Genomic DNA, 27880 nt, shown 5'->3' on the forward strand with positions numbered 1-27880 from the left:
GAATGCTGTTCATCGACTACAGCTCGGCATTCAACACCATAGTACCCTCCAAGCTCGTCATCAAGCTCGAGACCCTGGGTCTCGACCCCGCCCTGTGCAACTGGGTACTGGACTTCCTGACGGGCCGCCCCCAGGTGGTGAGGGTAGGCAACAACATCTCCTCCCCGCTGATCCTCAACACTGGGGCCCCACAAGGGTGCGTTCTGAGCCCTCTCCTGTACTCCCTGTTCACCCACGACTGCGTGGCCATGCACGCCTCCAACTCAATCATCAAGTTTGCGGACGACACAACAGTGGTAGGCTTGATTACCAATAACGACGAGACGGCCTACAGGGAGGAGGTGAGGGCCCTCGGAGTGTGGTGTCAGGAAAATAACCTCACACTCAACGTCAACAAAACTAAGGAGATGATTGTGGACTTCAGGAAACAGCAGAGGGAACACCCCCCCATCCACATCGATGGAACAGTAGTGGAGAGGGTAGCAAGTTTTAAGTTCCTCGGCATACACATCACAGACAAACTGAATTGGTCCACTCACACAGACAGCATCGTGAGGAAGGCGCAGCAGCGCCTCTTCAACCTCAGGAGGCTGAAGAAATTCGGCTTGTCACCAAAAGCACTCACAAACTTCTACAGATGCACAATCGAGAGCATCCTGGCGGGCTGTATCACCGCCTGGTATGGCAACTGCACCGCCCTCAACCGTAAGGCTCTCCAGAGGGTAGTGAGGTCTGCACAACGCATCACCGGGGGCAAACTACCTGCCCTCCAGGACACCTACACCACCCGATGCTACAGGAAGGCCATAAAGATCATCAAGGACATCAACCACCCGAGCCACTGCCTGTTCACCCCGCTGTCATCCAGAAGGCGAGGTCAGTACAGGTGCATCAAAGCTGGGACCGAGAGACTGAAAAACAGCTTCTATCTCAAGGCCATCAGACTGTTAAACAGCCACCACTAACATTGAGTGGCTACTGACAACACACTGTCAATGACACTGACTCTACTCCAGCCACTTTAATCATGGGAATTGATGGGAAATGATGTAAATATATCACTAGCCACTTTAAACAATGCTACCTTATATAATGTTACTTACCCTACATTATTCATCTCATATGCATACGTAGATACTGTACTCTATATCATCGACTGCATCCTTATGTAATACATGTATCACTAGCCACTTTAACTACGCCACTTGGTTTACATACTCATCTCATATGTATATACTGTACTCGATATCATCTACTGTATCTTGCCTATGCTGCTCTGTACCATCACTCATTCATATATCCTTATGTACATATTCTTTATCCCCTTACACTGTGTATAAGACAGTAGTTTTTTTGGAATTGTTAGTTAGATTACTTGTTGGTTATTACTGCATTGTCGGAACTAGAAGCACAAGCATTTCGCTACACTCGCATTAACATCTGCTAACCATGTGTATGTGACAAATAAAATGTGATTTGATTTGATTTGATTTGTCAGGGTCCACCAACCCTACCCCCTCCAGCAGCCACTCTGTCAGGGTCCACCACCCCAACCCTACCCCTCCAGCAGCCACTCTGTCAGGGTCCACCACCCCAACCCTAACCCCTCCAGCAGCCACTCTGTCAGGGTCCACCACCCCAACCCTAATCCCTCAAGCAGCAACTCTGTCAGGGTCTACCACCCCAACCCTAACCCCTCCAGCAGCAACTCTGTCAGGGTCCACCACCCCAACCCTACCCCCTCCAGCAGCCACTCTGTCAGGGTCCACCACCCCAACCCTAACCCCTCCAGCAGCAACTCTGTCAGGGTCCACCCCAACCCTAACCCCTCCAGCAGCAACTCTGTCAGGGTCCACCCCAACCCTACCCCCTCCAGCAGCCACTCTGTCAGGGTCCACCACCCCAACCCTACCCCCTCCAGCAGCCACTCTGTCAGGGTCCACCACCCCAACCCTACCCCCTCCAGCAGCCACTCTGTCAGGATCCACCACCCCAACCCTACCCCTCCAGCAGCCACTCTGTCAGGGTCCACCACCCCAATCCTAATCCCTCCAGCAGCAACTCTGTCAGGGTCCACCACCCCAACCCTAACCCCTCCAGCAGCAACTCTGTCAGGGTCCACCACCCCAACCCTACCCCCTCCAGCAGCCACTCTGTCAGGGTCCACCACCCCAACCCTAACCCCTCCAGCAGCAACTCTGTCAGGGTCCACCACCCCAACCCTACCCCTCCAGCAGCAACTCTGTCAGGGTCCACCACCCCAACCCTAATCCCTCCAGCAGCCACTCTGCTGGACAGCAGTTGATACTGAAGGTATAAGATCTATTCCAGAACAAGGTGACAGCTGTTGATGCTGAAGGTATAAGATCTATTCCAGAACAAGGTGACAGCTGTTGATGCTGAAGGTATAAGATCTATTCCAGAACAAGGTGACAGCTGTTGATGCTGAAGGTATAAGATCTATTCCAGAACAAGGTGACAGCTGTTGATACTGAAGGTATAAGATCTATTCCAGAACAAGGTGACAGCTGTTGATGCTGAAGGTATAAGATCTATTCCAGAACAAGGTGACAGCTGTTGATACTGAAGGTATAAGATCTATTCTAGAACAAGGTGACAGCTGTTGATGCTGAAGGTATAAGATCTATTCCAGAACAAGGTGACAGCTGTTGATACTGAAGGTATAAGATCTATTCCAGAACAAGGTGACAGCTGTTGATGCTGAAGGTATAAGATCTATTCCAGAACAAGGTGACAGCTGTTGATACTGAAGGTATGAGATTTATTCCAGAACAAGGTGACAGCTGTTGATACTGAAGGTATGAGATCTATTCTAGCAGCCTGATTAATGCAATGGCATGTTGTTGTGACTGTCTTAAAGAAAACCCTTTGAGTTATATTAGATAAATAGCTCTGAATCCACAATATGGCAGAGGTTGAAAAGCCATAACACATATGTTTTCTCAACAACAGGTTATGGTCAATAATATCAAAGGCTGCACTGAAATCTAACAGTACAGCTCCCACAATCTTCTTATTATCAATTTCCTTCAACCAATCATCAGTCGTTTGTGTCAGTGCAGTACATGCTGAGTGCCCTTCTCTATAAGCATGCTGAAAGTCTGTTCATTTGTTTACAGAGAAATATCATTGTATTTGTTAAAGGTGTGATGGAGCTTTTCTCGGGTGACACTGTCTGTGATTTATTTAGAATTCAAATCACACTTAACCAGCACGGCTACCACATCATTCTGCAGCGATACGCCATCCCATCTGGTTTGTGCTTAGTGGGACTATCATTTGTTTTTCAACAGGACAGTGACCCAACACACCTTTAGGCTGTGTAAGGGATATTTGACCCAGAAGAAGAGTGATGGAGTGCTGCATCAGATGACCTGGCCTCCACAATCCCCCGATCTCAACCCAATTGAGATGGTTTGGGATGAGTCGGACCGCAGAGTGAAGGAAAAGCAGCGAACAAGTGCTCAGCATATTTGGGAACTCCTTCAAGACTGTTGGAAAAGCATTCCAGGTGAAGCTGGTTGAGAGAATGACAAGAGTGTGCAAAGCTGTCAACAAGTCAAAGGATGGCTACTTTGAAGAATCTAAAATATAAAATATATTTTGATTTGCTTAACACTTTTTTGGTTACTACATGATTCCATATGTGTTATTTCATAGTGTTGATGTCTTCACTATTATTCCACAACGTAGGAAATAAAAAAAATAAAGAAAAATCCTTGAATGAGTATGTGTTCTAAAACTTTTGACCGGTAGTGTATTCAATGGAGTCCCATAGGCACCAGCCAGGTTTGGCCTCCCCATCCCTAAAGTTCCATATATATTCAATAGTCCCCCAGGCACCAGCCAGGTTTGGCCTCCCCATCCCTAAAGTTCCATATATATTCAATAGTCCCCCAGGCACCAGCCAGGTTTGGCCTCCCCATCCCTAAAGTTCCATATATATTCAATAGTCCCCCAGGCACCAGCCAGGTTTGGCCTCCCCATCCCTAAGGTTCCATATATATTCAATAGTCCCCCAGGCACCAGCCAGGTTTGGCCTCCCCATCCCTAAAGCTCCATATATATACACACACACACACACACACACACGCACACACACACACACACACACACACACACACACACACACACACACACACACACACACACACACACACACACACACACACATATATATATATATATATATTCAGCCAGGTTTGGCACGGTTGATCCATCCAGCTACCTCTCTTGACAACAGATTTTATGGCAATGAGACTCAATAAAACATTAAATATGTATTACCTTTGAGCAGGGTGACCCTGTTCTGTGGCTCGTTCAGTTCACCATCATCCATGTTTCCATCTACACACACATACAGAGACAGAGAGAAAGAAGAGGAAGAGGAGAGGAGAGGGAGAGGAGAGAAAGAGGAGGAAGAGGAGAAGGAGAGAGGAGAGGTAGAGGAGAGAGGAGAGAGAAGAGGAGAGAGGAAAGGGAGAGAGGAGAGGTAAAGGAGAGAGAAGAGAGAGGAGAGGTAGAGGAGAGAGGAGAGGAAGAGGAGAGGAAGAGGAGAAGGAGAGAGGAGAGGTAGAGGAGAGAGAAGAGGAGAGGAGAGAGGAAAGGGGACGAGAGGAGAGGTAGAGGAGAGAGGAGAGGAAGAGGAGGAGAGAGGAGAGGAAGAGGAGGAGAGGAGAGGTAAGAGGAGAGAGGAGGCAGAAAGGGAGAGGAGAGGTAGAGGAAAGAGAAGAGGGAAGAGGAGGAGAGAGGAGAGGTAGAGGAAGAGAGAGAGGAGAGAGGAAAGGGAGAGAGGAGAGGTAGAGGTAGAGGAGAGGTAGAGGAGAGAGGAGAGGAAGAGGAGAGGTAGAGGAAGAGGAGAGGGTAGAGGAGAGAGGAGAGGTAGAGGAGAAAGGAGAGGAGAGAGGAGAGGTTTAGAGCAGGAGAGAAGAGGAGAGAGGAGAGGTAGGGGAGAGAGGAGAGGAAGAGGAGAGAGGAGAGAAAGAGTGAACAGGGAGAGGAAGAGGATTGAACAGTGAGCTAGGACCAGACCAGGGCAAACAAGAAAACTAAACGAGTGACAGTAAACCTATATTTATTCCATGTTCTGGACACAACACTGCTTATATAATTTCCTCATTCAGGGTTCAAATAATACAACAATACATTTACATAGTTACAATGTTAATATCGTACACCTATGGACATGTTTTTAGTTCATAAACATGAAGACTATTTCATTAACATGAATGAATATACAAAGTCAAATTATTTCACTTGTTCAGTCCTCATAAATGAATAGGAAATATCTACATACCTCTGACAATTTCACAATAGTTAATATTTTAGCCAAAAATATGTCTTGTTTATATATTTAAACATTTGACTATTTCTGATGTTACCTGACGTGTCGTCACTGCTGCGGTTCTGGCTGGGGCTCAGTGTATCTGACATTTCAGTGTCTTTAGCATCCAGTTGGTTTTCTACAGAGCGACAGGAAGATACAACTTACAACTACTATAAAACACTCTCAGAACACTGAACTTCAAATAAATCACATGAAATAACATGTGGAATGTTGTCCCACTCCTCTTAAATGGCTCTGTGAAGTTGCTGGATATTGGTGGGAACTGGAACATTGTCGTACAGGTCGATCCAGAGCATCCCAAACATGCTCAATGAGTGACATGTCTGGTAAGTATGGAGGCCATGGAAGAACTTGGACATTTTCAGCTTCCAGGAATTGTGTACAGATTCTTGTGACATGGGGACGTGCTTTATCATACTGAAACATGAGGTGATAGAGGTGGATGAATGGCACCACAATGGGCCTCAGGATCTCATCACGGTATCTCTGTGCATTCAAATGACCATTGAAAAATGCCATTGTGTTTGTTGTCCGTAGCTTATGCATGCCCATACCATAACTCCACCACCACAGCGCACTCTGTTCAGAACGGTGACATCAGCAAACCACTCGCACACACGACGCCATACTGCCAGGAACAGTTGAAACCGGGATTCATCTGTGAAGAGCACACGTCTCAAGTGGCCATCGAAGCATTTGAAGTCTGTTACAATGCTGAATTGGTGAGGACGACGAGTACGCAGAAGAGCTTCCCTGAGACGGTTTCTGACAGTTTGTGCAGAAATCTTTGGTTGTGTAAAATCAGTTTCATCAGCTGTCCGGGTGGCTGGTCTCAGACGATCCCACGGGTGAAGAAGCCAGATGTGGAGGTCCTGGGCTGGCGTGGTTACACATGGTCTGCGGTACTGAGGCCGTTTGGACATACTGCCAAATTCTCTAAAACGAAGTTGGAGGCGGCTGATGGTTGAGAAATGAACATTCAACAATCTGGCAACAGCTCTGGTGAACATTCCTGCAGTCAGCATGCTAATTGCACACTCTCTCAAAACTTGAGAAATCTGTGGCATTGTGTTGTGACAAAATTGCACATTTTAGAGTGGCCATTTATTGTACCCAGCACAAGGTGCACCTGTGTAATGATCATGCTGTTTAATCAGCTTCTTGATATGCCACACCTGTCAGATGAATGGATTATCTTGGCAAAGGAAATATGCTCACTAAACAAGGATGTAAACAAATTTGTGCACAAAATTTGAGAGAAAAAAGCTTTTGCTCGTATGGAAAAGTTCAGCTCTTGAAACATGGGACCAACACTTTACATGTTGTGTTTATATTGTTCAGTGTAGACGGGCTCTGACAACATACAGGAACCATACGTTTTAGTTGTAAATCATTTGGTGCAACTCAGTTTGATAAGGGGAACAGAGTGATGTGATTCAGTTTGATAAGGGGAACAGAGTGATGTGATTCAGTTTGATAAGGGGAACAGAGTGATGTGATTCAGTTTGATAAGGGGAACAAAGTGATGTGATTCAGTTTGATAAGGGGAACAGAGTGATGTGATTCAGTTTGATAAGGGGAACAGAGTGATGTGATTCAGTTTGATAAGGGGAACAGAGTGATGTGATTCAGTTTGATAAGGGGAACAAAGTGATGTGATTCAGTTTGATAAGGGGAACAAAGTGATGTGATTCAGTTTGATAAGGGGAACAGAGTGATGTGATTCAGTTTGATAAGGGGAACAGAGTGATGTGATTCAGTTTGATAAGGGGAACAGAGTGATGTGATTCAGTTTGATAAGGGGAACAGAGTGATGTGATTCAGTTTGATAAGGGGAACAGAGTGATGTGATTCAGTTTGATAAAGGGAACAGAGTGATGTGATTCAGTTTGATAAGGGGAACAAAGTGATGTGATTCAGTTTGATAAGGGGAACAAAGTGATGTGATTCAGTTTGATAAGGGGAACAGAGTGATGTGATTCAGTTTGATAAGGGGAACAGAGTGATGTGATTCAGTTTGATAAGGGGAACAGAGTGATGTGATTCAGTTTGATAAGGGGAACAGAGTGATGTGATTCAGTTTGATAAGGGGAACAGAGTGATGTGATTCAGTTTGATAAGGGGAACAGAGTGATGTGATTCAGTTTGATAAGGGGAACAGAGTGATGTGATTCAGTTTGATAAGGGGAACAGAGTGATGTGATTCAGTTTGATAAGGGGAACAGAGTGATGTGATTCAGTTCTATGCACTTTCTTTTGCATGAACATGAATTTCCCATTTAAAAGTATCTTCGCTGATGGGATGACTTCTCTAAGCTGAGTGGCCGTCTGTGTGTGCGTGCACCTGAGCTAAGCCATAGAGCAGACTGAGTATCTACCAGCCCACTATCAGATTATTGATGGGAGAAATGTATGCTTTTTGTCCCCCCCCCAATTTATCTGAAATCCCCCTCACCCACTGATTAAGTTGTCATTTTTGCAGCAATTTGGGGGGAGCCAGGACTATGTCAATATTAAATCTTCGACCAATGAATGAGACTATGCGCAGCTCGCAGGGTCAGTCATAGTAGTATGATAGGTGCAGTGTAATGTGTGGTTTTACAGGGTCAGCCAAAGTAGGACAGCACAAATTAGGATTAAGTGCCTTGCTCAATTTATGTATGTTTTATTTATTCCACCTTTATTTAACCAGGTAGGCTAGTTGAGAACACCTTTATTTAACCAGGTAGGCTAGTTGAGAACACCTTTATTAAACCAGGTAGGCTAGTTGAGAACACCTTTATTTAACCAGGTAGGCTAGTTGAGAACACCTTTATTTAACCAGGGAGGCTAGTTGAGAACACCTTTATTTAACCAGGTAGGCTAGTTGAGAACAAGTTCTCATTTGCAACTGCGACCTGGCCAAGATAAAGCATAGCAGTGTGAACAGACAACACAGAGTTACACATGGAGTAAACAATTAACAAGTCAATAACACAGTAGAAAAAAAAGGGGAGTCTATATACATTGTGTGCAAAAGGCATGAGGAGGTAGGCGAATAATTAAAATTTTGCAGATTAATAACACTGGAGTGATAAATGATCAGATGGTCATGTACAGGTAGAGATATTGGTGTGCAAAAGAGCAGAAAAGTAAATCAATAAAAACAGTATGGGGATGAGGTAGGTAAAAATGGGTGGGCTATTTACCGATAGACTATGTACAGCTGCAGCGATCGGTTAGCTGCTCAGATAGCAGATGTTTGAAGTTGGTGAGGGAGATAAGAGTCTCCAACTTCAGCGATTTTTGCAATTCGTACCAGTCACAGGCAGCAGAGTATTGGAACGAAAGGCGGCCAAATGAGGTGTTGGCTTTAGGGATGATCAGTGAGATACACCTGCTGGAGCGCGTGCTGCGGGTGGGTGTTGCCATCGTGACCAGTGAGCTGAGATAAGGCAGAGCTTTACCTAGCATGGACTTGTAGATGACCTGGAGCCAGTGGGTCTGGCGACGAATATGTAGCGAGGGCCAGCCGACTAGAGCATACAAGTCGCAGTGGTGGGTGGTATAAGGTGCTTTAGTGACAAAACGGATGGCACTGTGATAAACTGCATCCAGTTTGCTGAGTAGAGTGTTGGAAGCAATTTTGTAGATGACGTCGCCTAAGTCGAGGATCGGTAGGATAGTAAGTTTTACTAGGGTAAGTTTGGCGGTGTGAGTGAAGGAGGCTTTGTTGCGGAATAGAAAGACGATTCTTGATTTGATTTTCGATTGGAGATGTTCGATATGAGTCTGGAAGGAGAGTTTACAGTCTAGCCAGACACCTAGGTACTTATAGATGTCCACATATTCGAGGTCGGAACCATCCAGGGTGGTGATGCTGGTCAGGCGTGCGGGTGCAGGCAGCGAACGGTTGAAAAGCATGCATTTGGTTTTACTAGCGTTTAAGAGCAGTTGGAGGCCACGGAAGGAGTGTTGTATGGCATTGAAGCTCGTTTGGAGGTTAGATAGCACAGTGTCCAAGGATGGGCCGGAAGTATATAGAATGGTGTCGTCTGCGTAGAGGTGGATCAGGGAATCGCCCGCAGCAAGAGCAACATCATTGATATATACAGAGAAAAGAGTCGGCCCGAGGATTGAACCCTGTGGCACCCCCATAGAGACTGCCAGAGGACCGGACAGCATGCCCTCCGATTTGACACACTGAACTCTGTCTGCAAAGTAATTGGTGAACCAGGCAAGGCAGTTATCCGAAAAACCGAGCCTACTGAGTCTGCCGATAAGAATATGGTGATTGACAGAGTCGAAAGCCTTGGCAAGGTCGATGAAGACTGCTGCACAGTAGTCTTTTATCGATGGCGGTTATGATATCGTTTAGTACCTTGAGCGTGGCTGAGGTGCACCCGTGACCGGCTCGGAAACCAGATTGCACAGCGGAGAAGGTACGGTGGGATTCGAGATGGTCAGTGACCTGTTTGTCTCAAGGGCACAGACAGGTTATTCCAACCAGCAACCTTTTGGTTCTTAGCCCAAAGCTCTAACCACTATGGCCCCACTAGGCTACCTGCTGATTGGTTCTTAGCCCAAAGCTCTAACCACTATGGCCCCACTAGGCTACCTGCTGATTGGTTCTTAGCCCAAAGCTCTAACCACTATGGCCCCACTAGGCTACCTGCTGATTGTTGTTGAACCAAAAGCTTCCCTTACCTTTGAGTTTGTCAGGATTGGCAAGGCGGTCTCCTGCTGCTGTCTGGCTGTTCTGCAGGTGGGCATCTATCACCTCTGACAAAGACATGGAGATTCTGTTATTAACATAGTACGACCAGGCTCATACCCACTACATACCAGTGGGAACGACCAGGCTCATATCCACTACATACCAGTGGGAACGACCAGGCTCATACCCACTACATACCAGTGGGAACGACCAGGCTCATACCCACTACATACCAGTGGGAACGACCAGGCTCATATCCACTACATACCAGTGGGAACGACCAGGCTCATACCCACTACATACCAGTGGGAACGACCAGGCTCATACCCACTACATACCAGTGGGAACGACCAGGCTCATATCCACTACATACCAGTGGGAACGACCAGGCTCATATCCACTACATACCAGTGGGAACGACCAGGCTCATACCCACTACATACCAGTGGGAACGACCAGGCTCATACCCACTACATACCAGTGGGAACGACCAGGCTCATACCCACTACATACCAGTGGGAACGACCAGGCTCATACCCACTACATACCAGTGGGAACGACCAGGCTCATACCCACTACATAGTATTGAGTCCAGTTTATCATGAATCATGGCATCCCCCGCCAGCTGTGATTCAGAGCAGGTACGTGAGGAGCTGCCTTGTTTAAAACCCACTGTGACTCAGAGCTGGTACATGAGGAGCTGCCTTGTTTAAAACCCACTGTGACTCAGAGCTGGTACATGAGGAGCTGCCTTGTTTAAAACCCACTGTGACTCAGAGCTGGTACATGAGGAGATGCCTTGTTTAAAACCCACTGTGACTCAGAGCTGGTACATGAGGAGCTGCCTTGTTTAAAACCACTGTGACTCAGAGCTGGTACATGAGGAGCTGCCTTGTTTAAAACCCACTGTGACTCAGAGCTGGTACATGAGGAGCTGCCTTGTTTAAAACCAATGCATGGTACTACTAGATGCAAAAGCCTATACAGATCATTTTGAGGAGAGCGGTGTCAATATTAAAAACATATTCGCTATTACAACTGACAGTTCCCCCACTATGGTGTGGAAACAAAGGATTCTCAGAGCTGATTGAAGATAAGCTTGGCCACCCTGTGGTTAAATGTCACTATAATTCACCAAGAGAATCTGTGTTCCAGGATCAAGTCAGTCATGGTAATGGACAGCGCCTCTGTTTAGCGGGCTACAGAATTATTCAGTTTGTGGGAAATTAGACGTTCAATAGACACAATTAGTTGTAATCCACATATGAAAATCAGAACTTGCATACAGATCATTAGAAATGTTAGGATAAATTGTAAATTGGCACTCCACACAAAAAAGGTTGCCAACCCCTGCCTTAGAGACACACGTCACTTACCATCAAAGTTAGCCAGCCTGTGCAACGACGAACCCACTGCTTCTTTCAACTGCTTCACAGCTGCAGTGTGATAAAAAAGAAAAAAAAGGATCAACATCATGACATCTGACATGTCTAGACATGATATCTCTATGATATCTTCTGAGGATCAGTATCTGACATGTCTAGACATGATATCTCTATGATATCTTCAGAGGATCAGTATCTGACATGTCTAGACATGATATCTCTATGATATCTTCAGAGGATCAGTATCTGACATGTCTAGACATGATATCTCTATGATATCTTCAGAGGATCAGTATCTGATATCTCTAGACAGCTTCTGAGGAGCAGTATCTGATATCTCTAGACAGCTTCTGAGGAGCAGTATCTGATATCTCTAGACAGCTTCTGAGGAGCAGTATCTGATATCTCTAGACAGCTTCTGAGGAGCAGTATCTGATATCTCTAGACAGCTTCTGAGGAGCAGTAGGTAGTCATTTTAATAAGAACAGCAAAACAATAATAATGTTTATCATGGCCTGTGAAATGGCTGTAGTCTATATGGTGAGGTCTACAGTCATGGCTCAGGGCAATCACTGATCATGGATTAATTATCCAAAGTAATTCATCATGCTATAATTCTCTCCTGAACATGACACAAAGCAGTCAGAATGTAGTGCTACAGACCGGTGCAGAGAGAACAGGTGGTGTCACCGTTAGCAGATAAACTATAGCACCAAACATGCAACAGGGAAGTTAAACGTCCCGGACAGTACAAGAGAGGAACCAAACCCTTAAGGCTAATAATATCGGGTAAAAAGCTAGAAAGGTGTGGTTGGCATGCAGAAAACGATGTGCGATTGTGAATGTCTCAACAGAAGAGAACAAGCTTATGCAATTATATGAAGAAAAAAGAAGAAGCAAAACCACAATGAAAAAAAATGGGGAAAGCATGTTTGTGACAATGAAAGGACGACTTCATTTCTGGGAACTCCTACACCGTTGAACCCCTCCAGTAGCCTGGCCTCAGATGCACTGAGCGAGGATAACCCTTAGAACACTGCAGTTCCCTTGACAACAGTAGAACACTGGTTCTATCATCACGGTATTTGGTATTTGTGGCCTATATTAGTATACAGTACCCCGGTCTAGACCAGCAGAACCCTATATTAATATACAGTACCCCGGTCTAGACCAGCAGAACCCTATATTAATATACAGTACCCTGGTCTAGACCAGCAGAACCCTATATTAATATACAGTACCCCGGTCTAGACCAGCAGAACCCTATATTAATATACAGTACCCCGGTCTAGACCAGCAGAACCCTATATTAATATACAGTACCCCAGTCTAGACCAGCAGAACCCTATATTAATATACAGTACCCCGGTCTAGACCAGCAGAACCCTATATTAGTATATAGTACCCCGGTATAGACCAGCAGAACACTATATTAATATACATTACCCCGGTCTAGACCAGCAGAACCCTATATTAATATACAGTACCCCAGCAGAACCCTATATTAGTATACAGTACCCTAGTCTAGACCAGCAGAACCCTATATTAGTATACAGTACCCCAGTCTAGACCAGCAGAACCCTATATTAATATACAGTACCCCGGTCTAGACCAGCAGAACTCTATATTAATATACAGTACCCCGGTCTAGACCAGCAGAACCCTATATTAATATACAGTACCCCAGTCTAGACCAGCAGAACCCTATATTAATATACAGTACCCCGGTCTAGACCAGCAGAACCCTATATTAATATACAGTACCCCGGTCTAGACCAGTAGAACCCTATTAAAACATCCTATTGCAGAACCTATATTAGTATGCAATACTCAACAAAAATCAATGCAACATGCAATAATTTTAAAGATTTTACAGTACAAGAAAATCAGTGAATTGAAATAAATATATTAGGCCCTAATCTATAGATTTGACATGACTGGGCAGGGACGCAGCCATAGGCCCACCACTTGGGAGCCAGGCCCAGCCAATGAGAACACGTTTTTTTAAACAAAGGGCTTTATTCCCCCCACCAGACGATCCCACAGGTTTAGAAGCCAGACGTGGAGGTCCTGGGCTGACGTGGCCACACGTGGTCAGCGGTTGTGAGGCCGGTTGGACGTACTGTTACATTTTCTAAAACAACGTTGGAGGCGGCTTATGGTAGAGAAATGAACTAATTCTCTTGCAACAGCTCTGGTGGACATTCCTGCAGTCAGCATGCCATTTGAACGCTCCCTCAACTTCAGACATTGTGTCACTGTTGTGTAAAAACTGCACATTTTAGAGTAGCCTTCAATTGTCCCCAGCTCAAGGTGCACCTGTGTAATGATCATGCTGTTGAATTAGCTTCTTGATATGCCACACCTGTCAGGTGGATGGATTATCTTGGCAAAGGAGAAGTGCTCACTAACAGGGACGTAAACAAAGGTTTTTGTGCTACTGCAAAATTTAGGGGATCTTTTTTTCAGCTCATCTTGGGACCAAAACTTCACGTTGTGTTTATATTGTTTTTCAATGTAGTAAATCAAAATAGTTAACAACCTTAAGTGTGGTTACTCCTACTGCACATCCCATACAGTATGGTGGTTACTCCTACTGCACATCCCATACAGTATGGTGGTTACTCCTACTGCACATCCCATACAGTATGGTGGTTACTCCTACTGCACATCCCATACAGTATCATGGTTACTCCTACTGCACATCCCATACAGTATGGTGGTTACTGCTACTGCACATCCCATACAGTATGGTGGTTACTCCTACTGCACATCCCATACAGTATGGTGGTTACTCCTACTGTACATCCCATACAGTATGGTGGTTACTCCTACTGCACATCCCATACAGTATGGTGGTTACTGCTACTGCACATCCCATACAGTATGGTGTTTACTCCTACTATACATCCCATACAGTATGGTGGTTACTCCTACTGCACATCCCATACAGTATGGTGGTTACTGCTACTGCACATCCCATACAGTATGGTGGTTACTCCTACTGTACATCCCATACAGTATGGTGGTTACTCCTACTGCACATCCCATACAGTATGGTGGTTACTCCTACTGCACATCCCATACAGTATGGTGGTTACTGCTACTGCACATCCCATACAGTATGGTGGTTACTCCTACTGCACATCCCATACAGTATGGTGGTTACTGCTACTGCACATCCCATACAGTATGGTGGTTACTCCTACTGCACATCCCATACAGTATGGTGGTTACTCCTACTGCACATCCCATACAGTATGGTGGTTACTGCTACTGCACATCCCATACAGTATGGTGGTTACTGCTACTGCACATCCCATACAGTATGGTGGTTACTCCTACTGCACATCCCATACAGTATGGTGGTTACTGCTACTGCACATCCCATACAGTATGGTGGTTACTCCTACTGCACATCCCATACAGTATGGTGGTTACTCCTACTGCACATCCCATACAGTATGGTGGTTACTGCTACTGCACATCCCATACAGTATCATGGTTACTCCTACTGCACATCCCATACAGTATGGTGGTTACTGCTACTATACATCCCATACAGTATGGTGGTTACTCCTACTGCACATCCCATACAGTATGGTGGTTACTCCTACTGCACATCCCATACAGTATGGTGGTTACTGCTACTATACATCCCATACAGTATGGTGGTTACTCCTACTGCACATCCCATACAGTATGGTGGTTACTGCTACTGCACATCCCATACAGTATGGTGGTTACTCCTACTGCACATCCCATACAGTATGGTGGTTACTGCTACTGCACATCCCATACAGTATCATGGTTACTCCTACTGCACATCCCATACAGTATGGTGGTTACTCCTACTGCACATCCCATACAGTATGGTGGTTACTCCTACTGCACATCCCATACAGTATGGTGGTTACTCCTACTGCACATCCCATACAGTATGGTGGTTACTCCTACTGCACATCCCATACAGTATGGTGGTTACTCCTACTGTACATCCCATACAGTATGGTGGTTACTCCTACTGCACATCCCATACAGTATGGTGGTTACTGCTACTGCACATCCCATACAGTATGGTGGTTACTCCTACTGCACATCCCATACAGTATGGTGGTTACTGCTACTGCACATCCCATACAGTATGGTGGTTACTGCTACTGCACATCCCATACAGTATCAGATTTCCCAACACAGAACCACAGAGCCTGGGTACAGCAGGAATCTTGATGAACACACAGTCTCTACAGTAACCAGCAGCTACTGTTCACACAGAACACAAGAAGCAAGACGGAAACGGACGTCGGGACGGAACAAAGAACAGCAACGGAAGGAAGAGTCAGTAGATTATAACATGGAGGAGTTATGCATGTTAGACCCAGACCACCAGCCCACCCAGACCACCAGTCCACCCAGACCGCCAGCCCACCCAGACCGCCAGCCCACCCAGACCACCAGTCCACCCAGACCGCCAGCCCACCCAGACCGCCACTCACCTAAACTGTTGTTGTCCTTGATGCTTTTCTCCTGCAGCTGTTCTAAACCAACTGGAAACAACAACAATAGATTAGAGGATGTGGAGTGACTAAAATAAGCCAATCGTAGATGACCCGTTTCCCCTGCTGGGGTTCGGTTAGGGAAAACTCTTCCCTACACAGAGACATCTCAGGGGTAGAGTCATAAATCGAGAGGAGATGGACCGATAACCTACGCAGCAACGGTCTGCAGCACCAGTATATGTGTGTGTGTGTTACATTACCTTGCAGGGCAGTGAGGCGTTCGTTAGAGAAGTCGTTATCAGCCTGTAAGGCCTCAAAGCGGGCCTGTAGAGCCTGTTCCTTCTCCTCCATCTCATCAATACAAAGCTGAAGTTCCTTCTTCTCCATCTGACCCCTCTGAGTCAACTCCTCCTGACGACCCTCTGCCAGCTACACACACACACACACACACACACACACACACACACACACACACACACACACACACACACACACACACACACACACACACACACACACACACACACACACACACACACACACAGGAACAAACACACACACTATTATGCTATGGGTACCTTTGGTTGGGATGGTCACTAAATAGCAATATCACTCATCTCTGCCACACCAAGTCAAGGCTTATTCAACATCCCCAACCCCTGGCACTTTTCTCAAGGAATCCTTACTCCATTTCCTGGATCCCATCTCCTCGCCTCTTTCTCAAAACCAATTGGAGAAGATCATAGGTTAAGGACCCTGTACCTTACTGGAGGTGGTCAAAGAGGGGAGGGACCCTGTGCCTTATTGGAGGACCCTGGGAGGGACCCTGTACCTTACTGGAGGTGGTCACAGAGGAGAGGGACCCTGTACCTTACTGGAGGTGGTCACAGAGGGGAGGGACCCTGTACCTTATTGGATGTGATCACAGAGGGGAGGGACCCTGTACCTTCTCCAGTACAGGTGAGAAGGAGGCGAGGAGATAGGAAGCGAGGAAAATCTCATTGAGATAGAGTCCTCTGACCATCACCTTTATCTTGTCAGTGAGGTCCTTGATCTCGTTGACAGCGCCGTTGTATTTATTAGCCAGTTCTCTGAGCTCTTCATGGTTCCTCTCATTCATCTCCTTCAGGTGGGAACACTCATCCTCCGTGTTACTGAGGCTTCGCTAAAAGGAAGGAAAAAAAGGAGACCCATCATCATCATCAATATGGAACCCGACCCGGCCTACAGTCAGCCAGGACAAGTTGAATCATGTATTTAACCCCTCCACCCAGCCTACAGTCAGCCAGGACAAGTTGAATCATGTATTTAACCCCTCCACCCAGCCTCCACCCAGCCAGGACAAGTTGAATCATGTATTTAACCACTCCACACAGCCTACAGTCAGCCAGGACAAGTTGAATCATGTATTTAACCCCTCCACCCAGCCTACAGTCAGCCAGGACAAGTTGAATCATGTATTTAACCCCTCCACCCAGCCTACAGTCAGCCAGGACAAGTTGAATCATGTATTTAACCACTCCACACAGCCTACAGTCAGCCAGGACAAGTTGAATCATGTATTTAACCACTCCACCCAGCCTACAGTCAGCCAGGACAAGTTGAATCATGTATTTAACCCCTCCACCCAGCCTACAGTCAGCCAGGACAAGTTGAATCATGTATTTAACCCCTCCACCCAGCCTACAGTCAGACAGGACAAGTTGAATCATGTATTTAACCCCTCCACCCAGCCTACAGTCAGCCAGGACAAGTTGAATCATGTATTTAACCCCTCCACCCAGCCAGGACAAGTTTAATCATGTATTTAACCCCTCCACCCAGCCTACAGTCAGCCAGGACAAGTTGAATCATGTATTTAACCACTCCACACAGCCTACAGTCAGCCAGGACAAGTTGAATCATGTATTTAACCCCTCCACCCCAGCCAGGACAAGTTTAATCATGTATTTAACCCCTCCACCCAGCCTACAGTCAGCCAGGACAAGTTGAATCATGTATTTAACCCCTCCACACAGCCTACAGTCAGCCAGGACAAGTTGAATCATGTATTTAACCCCTCCACACAGCCTACAGTCAGCCAGGACAAGTTGAATCATGTATTTAACCCCTCCACCCAGCCTACAGTCAGACAGGACAAGTTGAATCATGTATTTAACCCCTCCACCCAGCCTACAGTCAGCCAGGACAAGTTGAATCATGTATTTAACCCCTCCACACAGCCTACAGTCAGCCAGGACAAGTTGAATCATGTATTTAACCCCTCCACACAGCCTACAGTCAGCCAGGACAAGTTGAATCATGTATTTAACCCCTCCACCCAGCCTACAGTCAGACAGGACAAGTTGAATCATGTATTTAACCCCTCCACCCAGCCTACAGTCAGCCAGGACAAGTTGAATCATGTATTTAACCCCTCCACACAGCCTACAGTCAGCCAGGACAAGTTGAATCATGTATTTAACCCCTCCACACAGCCTACAGTCAGCCAGGACAAGTTGAATCATGTATTTAACCCCTCCACCCAGCCTACAGTCAGACAGGACAAGTTGAATCATGTATTTAACCCCTCCACCCAGCCTACAGTCAGCCAGGACAAGTTGAATCATGTATTTAACCCCTCCACCCAGCCAGGACAAGTTTAATCATGTATTTAACCCCTCCACCCAGCCAGGACAAGTTTAATCATGTATTTTACCATGTCTAATAGACAAATGTTTAAAAATGTTTAGCAATGTTGTGCTGTACTGAACAGGCAGGTATGAAGGTCTGTCTCACCTCGACCTCTGACAGCTTCCTGACCACCTCTACCTAGTCTCAAATCTAACCCTATCTAGCTGATTTTGGAACATTGCTGTGGGCACAGCCAAACAACGGATGCAATGGATTCGACTTCTGCTTTACTTCCTTACTGCAGTGCCAGTGGCAAACTTGCCAGAGTAAATTATTAGAAAGAGTCAATTTCTAGACTATAAAAGGTCAAATATACAAGTCTAAGTGTCATTTTATAATAACTGAATTGAAGTTGGCTTGAAAATGTTTTGAGTTTATCCCGCGACCGTTAGTGGTAGATGGTGGCATTCTGTCTCTGCACCACACTATCACACAGGGGAGTTATAACGCTGATCTATCGGTAATCTAAACTGTGGAACAAATGTACTATCTTTTCGTACATTATTGGTGGTGTTTTCAGTCTGAGAGTCTCTCTTCTCTGGCACTAGAGTCCTGCATCAATTCAAAACAATAAAGGTGGCCTGGAATTAAGACAGAGCACAGTGTGCTTTTGGTTTCCCTCCCACTAAAAACAGAAAGAAATCATTTTAAATAACATTTACCAGAGTGAAATAGTGATAGAGTCCTTCTTTGCTGATGTACAGAAGAAACTGAATGAAAGAGTCCAGTGAGGATTTGAGTGACTCCCTCATTCTTGGCTTTGGATCAAAATAATTAAGTACCAACATTCTTTCTGATAGTCTTGAATAAAGAAATGTTTTGACCAAGTTAAGCTGCTCATGTGGGTGTTAAATTATTTATTTATGACATTATGGTTACAATGAAGAATGTAAACAAAATAAATCCTCATCATATTGAATAATCAGATGTGTGTTGCAAGCTTCATTCCCTCTTGTTTGTACTGATTTTATCTCCAGCATCACTCTGCCTCAGGGCCTCAAACGGCACCATTTTGTTTCTCTCTGTCGCCCACACGCACTTTAAACATTTGGATAACATTGGTTGAGTTTAATACTTCTGACAGCCAAATTACTAACTAAGAAATTGATGCGTGTTGCAGCTTGTCATTTTTGCTTATTACATTTTTTTGTATGGTTTTATTTTATCTTTATAGATAATACAAAACATACACATACAAACGACAGCTACATCACACCTGGCCAGACCCACCTGCTCACACCCCCATCTCCAGCATCACTCTGCCTCAGGGCCTCAAACGGCACCATTTTGTTTCTCTCTGTCGCCCACACGCACTTTAAACATTTGGATAACATTGGTTGAGTTTAATACTTCTGACAGCCAAATTACTAACTTTTGGACTTCATAACAGACCCACCTGCTCACACCCCCATCTCCAGCATCACTCTGCCTCAGGGCCTCAAACGGCACCATTTTGTTTCTCTCTGTCGTCCACACGCACTTTAAACATTTGGATAACAAAGCATTTAAAGGGACATTGGTTGATTTGAATAGTTCTGGACAGCCAAATGTCTAACTCCACCCATACCTATGATTTTTTAACATTCCCAGAAGGCAGATTATTATAACCTACTGCAGGCCTAACACCTATGTGTTTAACCTTCTGAATTAACGATTGTACTGAAAATAGAAGCCGCCTCTTAATGAGTTCAGAGAGCCGATCTGTTATCCAACCATTATTCTTATTAACCCTGCATTATAATTATATAAACTCCCCTTAGATATTTTCTGTAGGGTTTTACATTTCTAAATCAATATCACAGACCAGATTTGCCCCTTGGATATTAATTTAGAATCCTCCAATCCTCAAAATGTAATTAGATCTACAGGGACATTTTATTGATCTGGCAGTATTTTCATATAGAATCCGCCCCTCTTAATGAGTTCCCGAGAGCCGTGTCATACCAATTATTAATGGATTATCTACCATGGCAACCACTTGTTAGGAAACATTTTTAAATTATGTGTCATTTTTTTTTTTTTTATCGAATACAATAATATATTTGTACCACTAGATGCGGTGTTTTTATTTACAGTAGTGATGACAGCTCGAGGCATTTTGTTTTTCACTAGCGTAGCAGGCTGTGAATTCTGCAAACAACGTTTGCACGATGAGCTATTAGCAGGACAATAGACTCTTCAACCTTTACAAGAGGATAGTCTAATAGCTCGGCTACTGTAGGCCCCCAACTTGGAATGTATGAAGGACTCTAAAGGTTTACATTTCTAACTCCAAACCTCATGCAACCGCACAAATGTCAGATCAAGCACATACTTGTACAGTATTTATGCATTTGGTAATAAAATAATGATAAAAATACTCTTTCAAAATGCTGATGTTTTTTTCAACTATCAGCAGGACAATAGGGAAAACATTTTACTGAATGACAGAATATAATATGGCGGCAGCCCACAAGCTGTGCTGCAGTACGACACAACTTTTTTAAAGGAACAACCGCTGAACTAGTAGTCCGGTTCTGATAATAACATTAGTTGTGCTAGAGTTAAGTCCCAGAGCCATCCACCAAGCCAATAACGAGCATGATAAACTACACAACACACCATTCATGGGGTCTCTAACACAGATACTGGTTCAGACCATTCAGGAGGTCTATAAAACACGCAGATACTGATTCAGACCATTCAGGAGGTCTATAAAACACGCAGATACTGGTTCAGACCATTCATGAGGTCTCTTACCCACAGATACCGGTTCAGACCATTCATGAGGTCTCTCACCAACAGATACCGGTTCAGACCATTCATGAGGTCTCTCACCCACAGATACTGGTTCAGACCATTCATGCGGTCTCTCACCCACAGATACTGGTTAAGACCATTCATGAGGTCTATAAAACACACAGATACTGGTTCAGACCATTCATGAGGTCTCTCACCCACAGATACTGGTTCAGACCATTAATGAGGTCTCTCACCCACAGATACTGGTTCAGACCATTCATGGTGTCTATAAAATACACATACTGGTTCAGACCATTCAGTGCTTTCAGGGTGTGTTCATTATCATAGTGACAACTGCACATAATACCTCAATGTAAATGTAGGCCTATTAATATACAACCTATTTAAATGTAGCTGTTTAGCCTGCACATCTTCTACATGTCATTGCGTGCCTCGTGGTTTTTGCGTGCCTCGTGGTTTTTGCGTGCCTCGTGGTATTTGCTACGGCGTATCAGCTAACAGAAACAATACGGCGTATCAACTAACAGAAACAATACGGCGTATCAGCTACCAGAAACAATACGGCGTATCAACTAACAGAAACAATACGGCGTATCAGCTAACAGAAACAATACAGCGTATCAGCTAACAGAAACAATACGGCGTATCAGCTACCAGAAACAATACGGCGTATCAGCTACCAGAAACAATACGGCGTATCAGCTACCAGAAACAATACGGCGTATCAGCTACCAGAAACAATACGGCGTATCAGCTACCAGAAACAATACGGCGTATCAGCTACCAGAAACAATACGGCGTATCAGCTAACAGAAACAATACGGCATATCAGCTAACAGAAACAATACGGCGTATCAGCTACCAGAAACAATACGGCGTATCAGCTAACAGAAACAATACGGCGTATCAACTAACAGAAACAATACGACGTATCAACTAACAGAAACAATACGACGTATCAACTAACAGAAACAATACGGCGTATCAGCTACCAGAAACAATACGACGTATCAACTAACAGAAACAATACGGCGTATCAACTAACAGAAACAATACGACGTATCAACTAACAGAAACAATACGACGTATCAACTAACAGAAACAATACGACGTATCAACTAACAGAAACAATACGACGTATCAACTAACAGAAACAATACGGCGTATCAACTAACAGAAACAATACGACGTATCAACTAACAGAAACAATACGGCGTATCAACTAACAGAAACAATACGGCGTATCAGCTAACAGAAACAATACGGCGTATCAACTAACAGAAACAATACGGCGTATCAGCTACCAGAAACAATACGGCGTATCAGCTAACAGAAACAATACGGCATATCAGCTACCAGAAACAATACGGCGTATCAGCTACCAGAAACAATACGGCGTATCAGCTACCAGAAACAATACGGCGTATCAGCTACCAGAAACAATATGGCGTATCAACTAACAGAAACAATACGGCGTATCAGCTACCAGAAACAATACGGCGTATCAGCTACCAGAAACAATACGGCATATCAACTAACAGAAACAATACGGCGTATCAGCTAACAGAAACAATACGGCGTATCAACTAACAGAAACAATACGGCGTATCAGCTACCAGAAACAATACGGCGTATCAGCTAACAGAAACAATACGGCGTATCAACTAACAGAAACAATACGGCGTATCAGCTACCAGAAACAATACGGCGTATCAACTAACAGAAACAATACGGCGTATCAGCTACCAGAAACAATACGGCGTATCAGCTACCAGAAACAATACGGCGTATCAGCTAACAGAAACAATACGGCATATCAACTAACAGAAACAATACGGCGTATCAGCTACCAGAAACAATACGGCGTATCAACTAACAGAAACAATACGGCATTTCAGCTAACAGTAACATACTAATGCAGGGATTTCTATATTCATTAAAACAGGCCAGTCTCACCTCAACCTCTGACAGCTTCCTGGCCACCTCTATCTTCTCCTGCAGGACCCTCCTCAGGGACTCTTTGGCAGTAATCTCATAGTTGTACTTGTCTTCCTGCAGAGTTACCAGCTCGTTACGCATACCATTCTCTGTTTGGTTCTGAAGAGAAAGAGAGGGAGAGAGAAAAAGACGTCCCCTCAAAACAACTCCTAACCAAATGCATGACAAAATATGTTTAAATGTTCTTACTTTAGAGTAGGACTGCAGCTGGTTGCCCATCACCTCTAGTCTGGAGAGAAGCCGGTCCTCATCTATCAGAGCCTAGAAGAGAGCGAGAGAGAGAAAGGTCAGTACACCATAACCTAACCATAAACACCATAAATACCATAACCAGAAGTATAGAGAGAGGGGGGGGGGGCTTGTTTTGGGTACATTCTAAATGTCTTGATTCCAGGCAAAATTATTGAATTCTTTATCGAGTTTACCTCTTGGAAAAAATGTGTTGTGTTATTGTGTAGAAATACATGACTTTACAATTAAAATGACTGAACATTGAATTCAATGTGAATTCAATGTGTTGTTTTGGACCCAAACAACACGTAATAGAACATTGAACCTTTAACCTGTCTTCTCTTGAGATTCAGGCCCAGTGCAGTCAAACATGTGATTTTCCTGTGTTTTACATACACTACATGGCCAAAGGTATGTGGACACGTGCTCGTCGAACATTTCATTCCAAAATCATGGCCATTACTATTTAGTTGGTCCCTCCTTTGCTTCTATAACAGCCTCCACTCTTCTGGGAAGGCTTTCCCCTAGATGTTGGAACATTGCTGCTATAACAGCATCCACTCTTCTGGGAAGGCTTTCCACTAGATGTTGGAACATTGCTGCTATAACAGCCTCCACTCTTCTGGGAAGGCTTTCCACTAGATGTTGGAACATTGCTGCTATAACAGCCTCCTCTCTTCTGGGAAGGCTTTCCACTAGATGTTGGAACATTGCTGCTATAACAGCCTCCACTCTTCTGGGAAGGCTTTCCACTAGATGTTGGAACATTGCTGCGGGGACTAGCTTCCATTCAGCCACAAGAGCATTAGTGAGGTCAGGCACTGATGTTCCAATTCATCCCAAGGGTGTTCGATGGGGTTGAGGTCAGGGCTCTGTGCAGGTCAAGTTCTTCCACATCGATCTCAATACCATTTCTGTATGGACCTCGTTTTGTACACGGGGGTATTGTCATGCTGAAACAGGAATGGGCCTTCCCCAAACTGATGCCACAATGTTGGAAGCACAGAATCATCTAGAATGTAATTGTATGCTGTAGCTTTAAGATTTCCCTAAACTGGAAGGGGCCTAGCCCGAACCATGAAAAACATCCATAGACCATTATTCCTCCTCCACCAAACATTACAGTTGGCACTATGCATTCGGACAGGTAGCGTTCTGCTGGCATCCGCCAAACCCAGTTTCATCCATCAGGACTGCCAGATGGTGAAGAGTGATTTGTCACTCCAGAGAATGAGTTTCCACTGCTCCAGAGTCCAATGGCGGCGAGCTTTACAACATTCCATCTGACGCTTGACATTGCGCATGGTGATCTTAGGCTTTTGTGCGGCAATTCTGCTCTGGAGGGTATCCGGGATGATGGTTTTGATGTGAGCCATGACCAGCCTTTCAAAGCACTTCATGGCTACCGAAGTGAGTGCTACGGATCGGTAGTCATATAGGCAGGTTACACCTTCGCTTCCTTGGGCACAGGGACTATGGTGGTCTGCTTGAAACATATAGGCATTACAGACTCAGTCAAGGAGAGGTTGAAAATGTCAGTGAAGACACTTGCCAGTTGGTCAATGCATGCTTTGAGTCCACGTCCTGGTAATCCATCTGGCCCCGCGGCCTTGTGAATGTTGACCTGTTTAAAGGTCTTACTCACATTGGTCTACCGAGAGTGTTATCACACAGTCATCCGGAACGCCTGGTGCTCTCATGCATATTTCAGCGTTACCTCGCCTCGATGCGAGCATAGAAGTGACTTAGCTTGTGTGGTTGGCTCCTGTCACTGGGCAGCTCTCGGCTGTGCTTCCATTTGTAGTCTAATGGTTTGCAAGCCCTGCCACATCTGACGAGCGTCAGAGCCGGTGTAGCATGATTCGATCTTAGTCCTGTATTGACGTTTTGCTTGTTTGCTGGGTCGTCTGAGGGCATAGCAGGATTTCTTATAAGCTTCCGGGTTAGAGTCCCACTCCTTTAAAGTGGCAGCTCTAGCCTTTAGCTCAGTGCGGATGTTGCCTGTAATCCATGGCTTCTGGTTGGGGTATGTACGTAGTCACTGTGGGGACGACATCCTCAATGCACTTATTGATAAAGCCAGTGACTGATCTGGTGTTCTCCTCAATGCCATCGGAAGAACCCTGGAACATATTCCAGTCTGTGATAGCAAAACAGTCCTGTAGTTTAGCATCTGCTTCATCTGACCACTTCTGTATTGAACGAGTCACTGGTACTTCCTGCTTCAGTTTTTGCTGGTAAGCAGGAATCAGGAGGATAGAATTATGGTCAGATTTACCATTTGGTATCACTGATTTGAGTTTCCCTGCATTAAAGTCCCCGGCCACTAGGAGCTCCGCCTCTGGATGAGCTTTTCCTGTTTGCTTATGGCGGAATACAGCTCATTCAATGCCGTCTTAGTGCCAGCCTCTGACTGTGGTGGTATGTAAAACAGCTATGAGCAATACAGATAAACGCTCTAGGTATATCGTGTGGTCTACAGCTCATCATGAGATACTCTACCTCGAGACTTCCTTAGATACCGTGCACCAGCTAATATTTACAAAAATGCATAGGCCCCCGCCCCGTGTCTCACCAGAAGCTGCTTTTCTATCCTGCCGATAGAGTGTATAACCCGCCAGCTGTATGTTCTTAATGTCGGCGTTCAGCAACGAATCGGTGAAACATAAGATATTACAGTTAATGTCCTGTTGGTAGGATATACGTGCTTTCAGTTCGTCCCATTTGTTTTCTAGCGATTGAACATTAGCTAGCAGAACTCGTTGTCTTATCCTCACAAGGCATCTTGATCTCTTTCCGCGAAACCTTTTCCAGCGAATCACGGGGGTCTGGGCCTGGTGTCCGTAGTATATACCTTGCATCCGACTCATCGAAGAAAAACTCCTCGTCCAATATCGAGGTGAGTAATTCCAGTTCTGATGTCCAGACGCTCTTTTCGGTCATAAGTGACGGTAGCAGCAACATTATGTATGATTTAGCCATGTCAGAAAACAGAGCATTTAGCCATGTCAGAAAACAGAGCATTTAGCCACGTCAGAAAACAGAGCATTTAGCCACGTCAGAAAACAGAGCATTTAGCCACGTCAGAAAACAGAGCATTTAGCCACGTCAGAAATCAATTAGGAAGAGGATGTAGACGTGTCAGAAAACAAAGGATTTCTACTCATCGTTACCACTTTCATTACATGGGACGTACAAATTCAAGCAAATCATGCTCTCCTCTGTGTAAGGAAATGCAACTGCATTTTACAAAGCAGTAAAAGGTTACAACACAGGGCTGGATACAACACAGGGCTGGATACAACACAGGGCTGGATACAACACAGGGCTGGATACAACACAGGGCTGGATACAACACAGGGCTGGATACAACACAGGGCTGGTTACAACACAGGGCTGGATACAACACAGGGCTGGATACAACACAGGGCTGGATACAACACAGGGCTGGATACAACACAGGGCTGGTTACAACACAGGGCTGGATACAACACAGGGCTGGTTACAACACAGGGCTGGTTACAACACAGGGCTGGTTACAACACAGGGCTGGATACAACACAGGGCTGGTTACAACACAGGGCTGGATACAACACAGGGCTGGTTACAACACAGGGCTGGATACAACACAGGGCTGGATACAACACAGGGCTGGATACAACATACACTCAGGACCACATATTGGCACTGGAGTCAGTGGTTACGTCCTATTCCGCTAACTTCCTGTGTTGCACCCCTCTAATCTATTAGTTCATTCATCTCACCATTTTAACCTATATCTGTCAATAAAATTCCAAAATACTGTGTATCTGTACCTGCCAGCTGCTCTCTGAAGCCTCCTGTGTGGTGGCCAGTAGGCACTGCAACGTTGCCAACTTCTGTTCCAACATCTGCTCCCTGTGTAGGGCCTCCTGCCGAGGGGAGAGAGGGGCGAGGGAGAGAGAGCGACAGGAGAGGAAGGGAGAGTGATAGGAGAGGAAGGGAGAGCGATAGGAGAGGAAGGGTGAGAGAGCAGAGAGAACGAGGGGGAGAAGAGAGAAAGGAGAGAAGGAGACCGGGAGAGAAAGGGAGAGAGGGGAGAGCGAGTGGAGAGAAAGGGTGAGAGAGGAGAGGGAAGGAGGGAGAGAGGAGCGGGAAGGAGGGGAGTGGGAAGGAGGGGGGAGAGGGAGGGAGGGAGGCGAGGTAAAGAAACTATTAAAACCTACCCAAACCAGAAACTGTGGATAGATGGCAACATTCATGCAAAACAAAGCGAGAACCATCGCATTTAACCGTGGCAAGGTGACTG

General features: G+C 45.2%; 1 protein-coding gene across 2 annotated transcripts in view; it reads right to left on the bottom strand.

Annotated features, from left to right (window-relative positions):
- LOC109881610 (sarcolemmal membrane-associated protein) overlaps positions 1–27880 on the bottom strand; it is a 123011-nt gene that overhangs the window by 52701 nt on the left and 42430 nt on the right. For both annotated transcript variants that reach the window (XM_031788396.1, XM_031788019.1), the window contains exons 6-15: positions 27408–27503; positions 23551–23622; positions 23320–23460; positions 16976–17113; positions 16209–16377; positions 15946–15996; positions 11441–11500; positions 10055–10129; positions 5403–5483; positions 4309–4368 (exon numbers count right to left, since the gene is read on the bottom strand). In XM_031788396.1, coding sequence (XP_031644256.1) covers positions 4309–4368; positions 5403–5483; positions 10055–10129; positions 11441–11500; positions 15946–15996; positions 16209–16377; positions 16976–17113; positions 23320–23460; positions 23551–23622; positions 27408–27503 — 943 coding nt within the window. The remainder of the gene's footprint in view (positions 1–4308; positions 4369–5402; positions 5484–10054; positions 10130–11440; positions 11501–15945; positions 15997–16208; positions 16378–16975; positions 17114–23319; positions 23461–23550; positions 23623–27407; positions 27504–27880) is intronic.

The sequence above is a fragment of the Oncorhynchus kisutch genome, linkage group LG1 (genome assembly GCF_002021735.2).
Source record: "Oncorhynchus kisutch isolate 150728-3 linkage group LG1, Okis_V2, whole genome shotgun sequence".
In the NCBI taxonomy this organism is placed as follows: domain Eukaryota; kingdom Metazoa; phylum Chordata; class Actinopteri; order Salmoniformes; family Salmonidae; genus Oncorhynchus; species Oncorhynchus kisutch.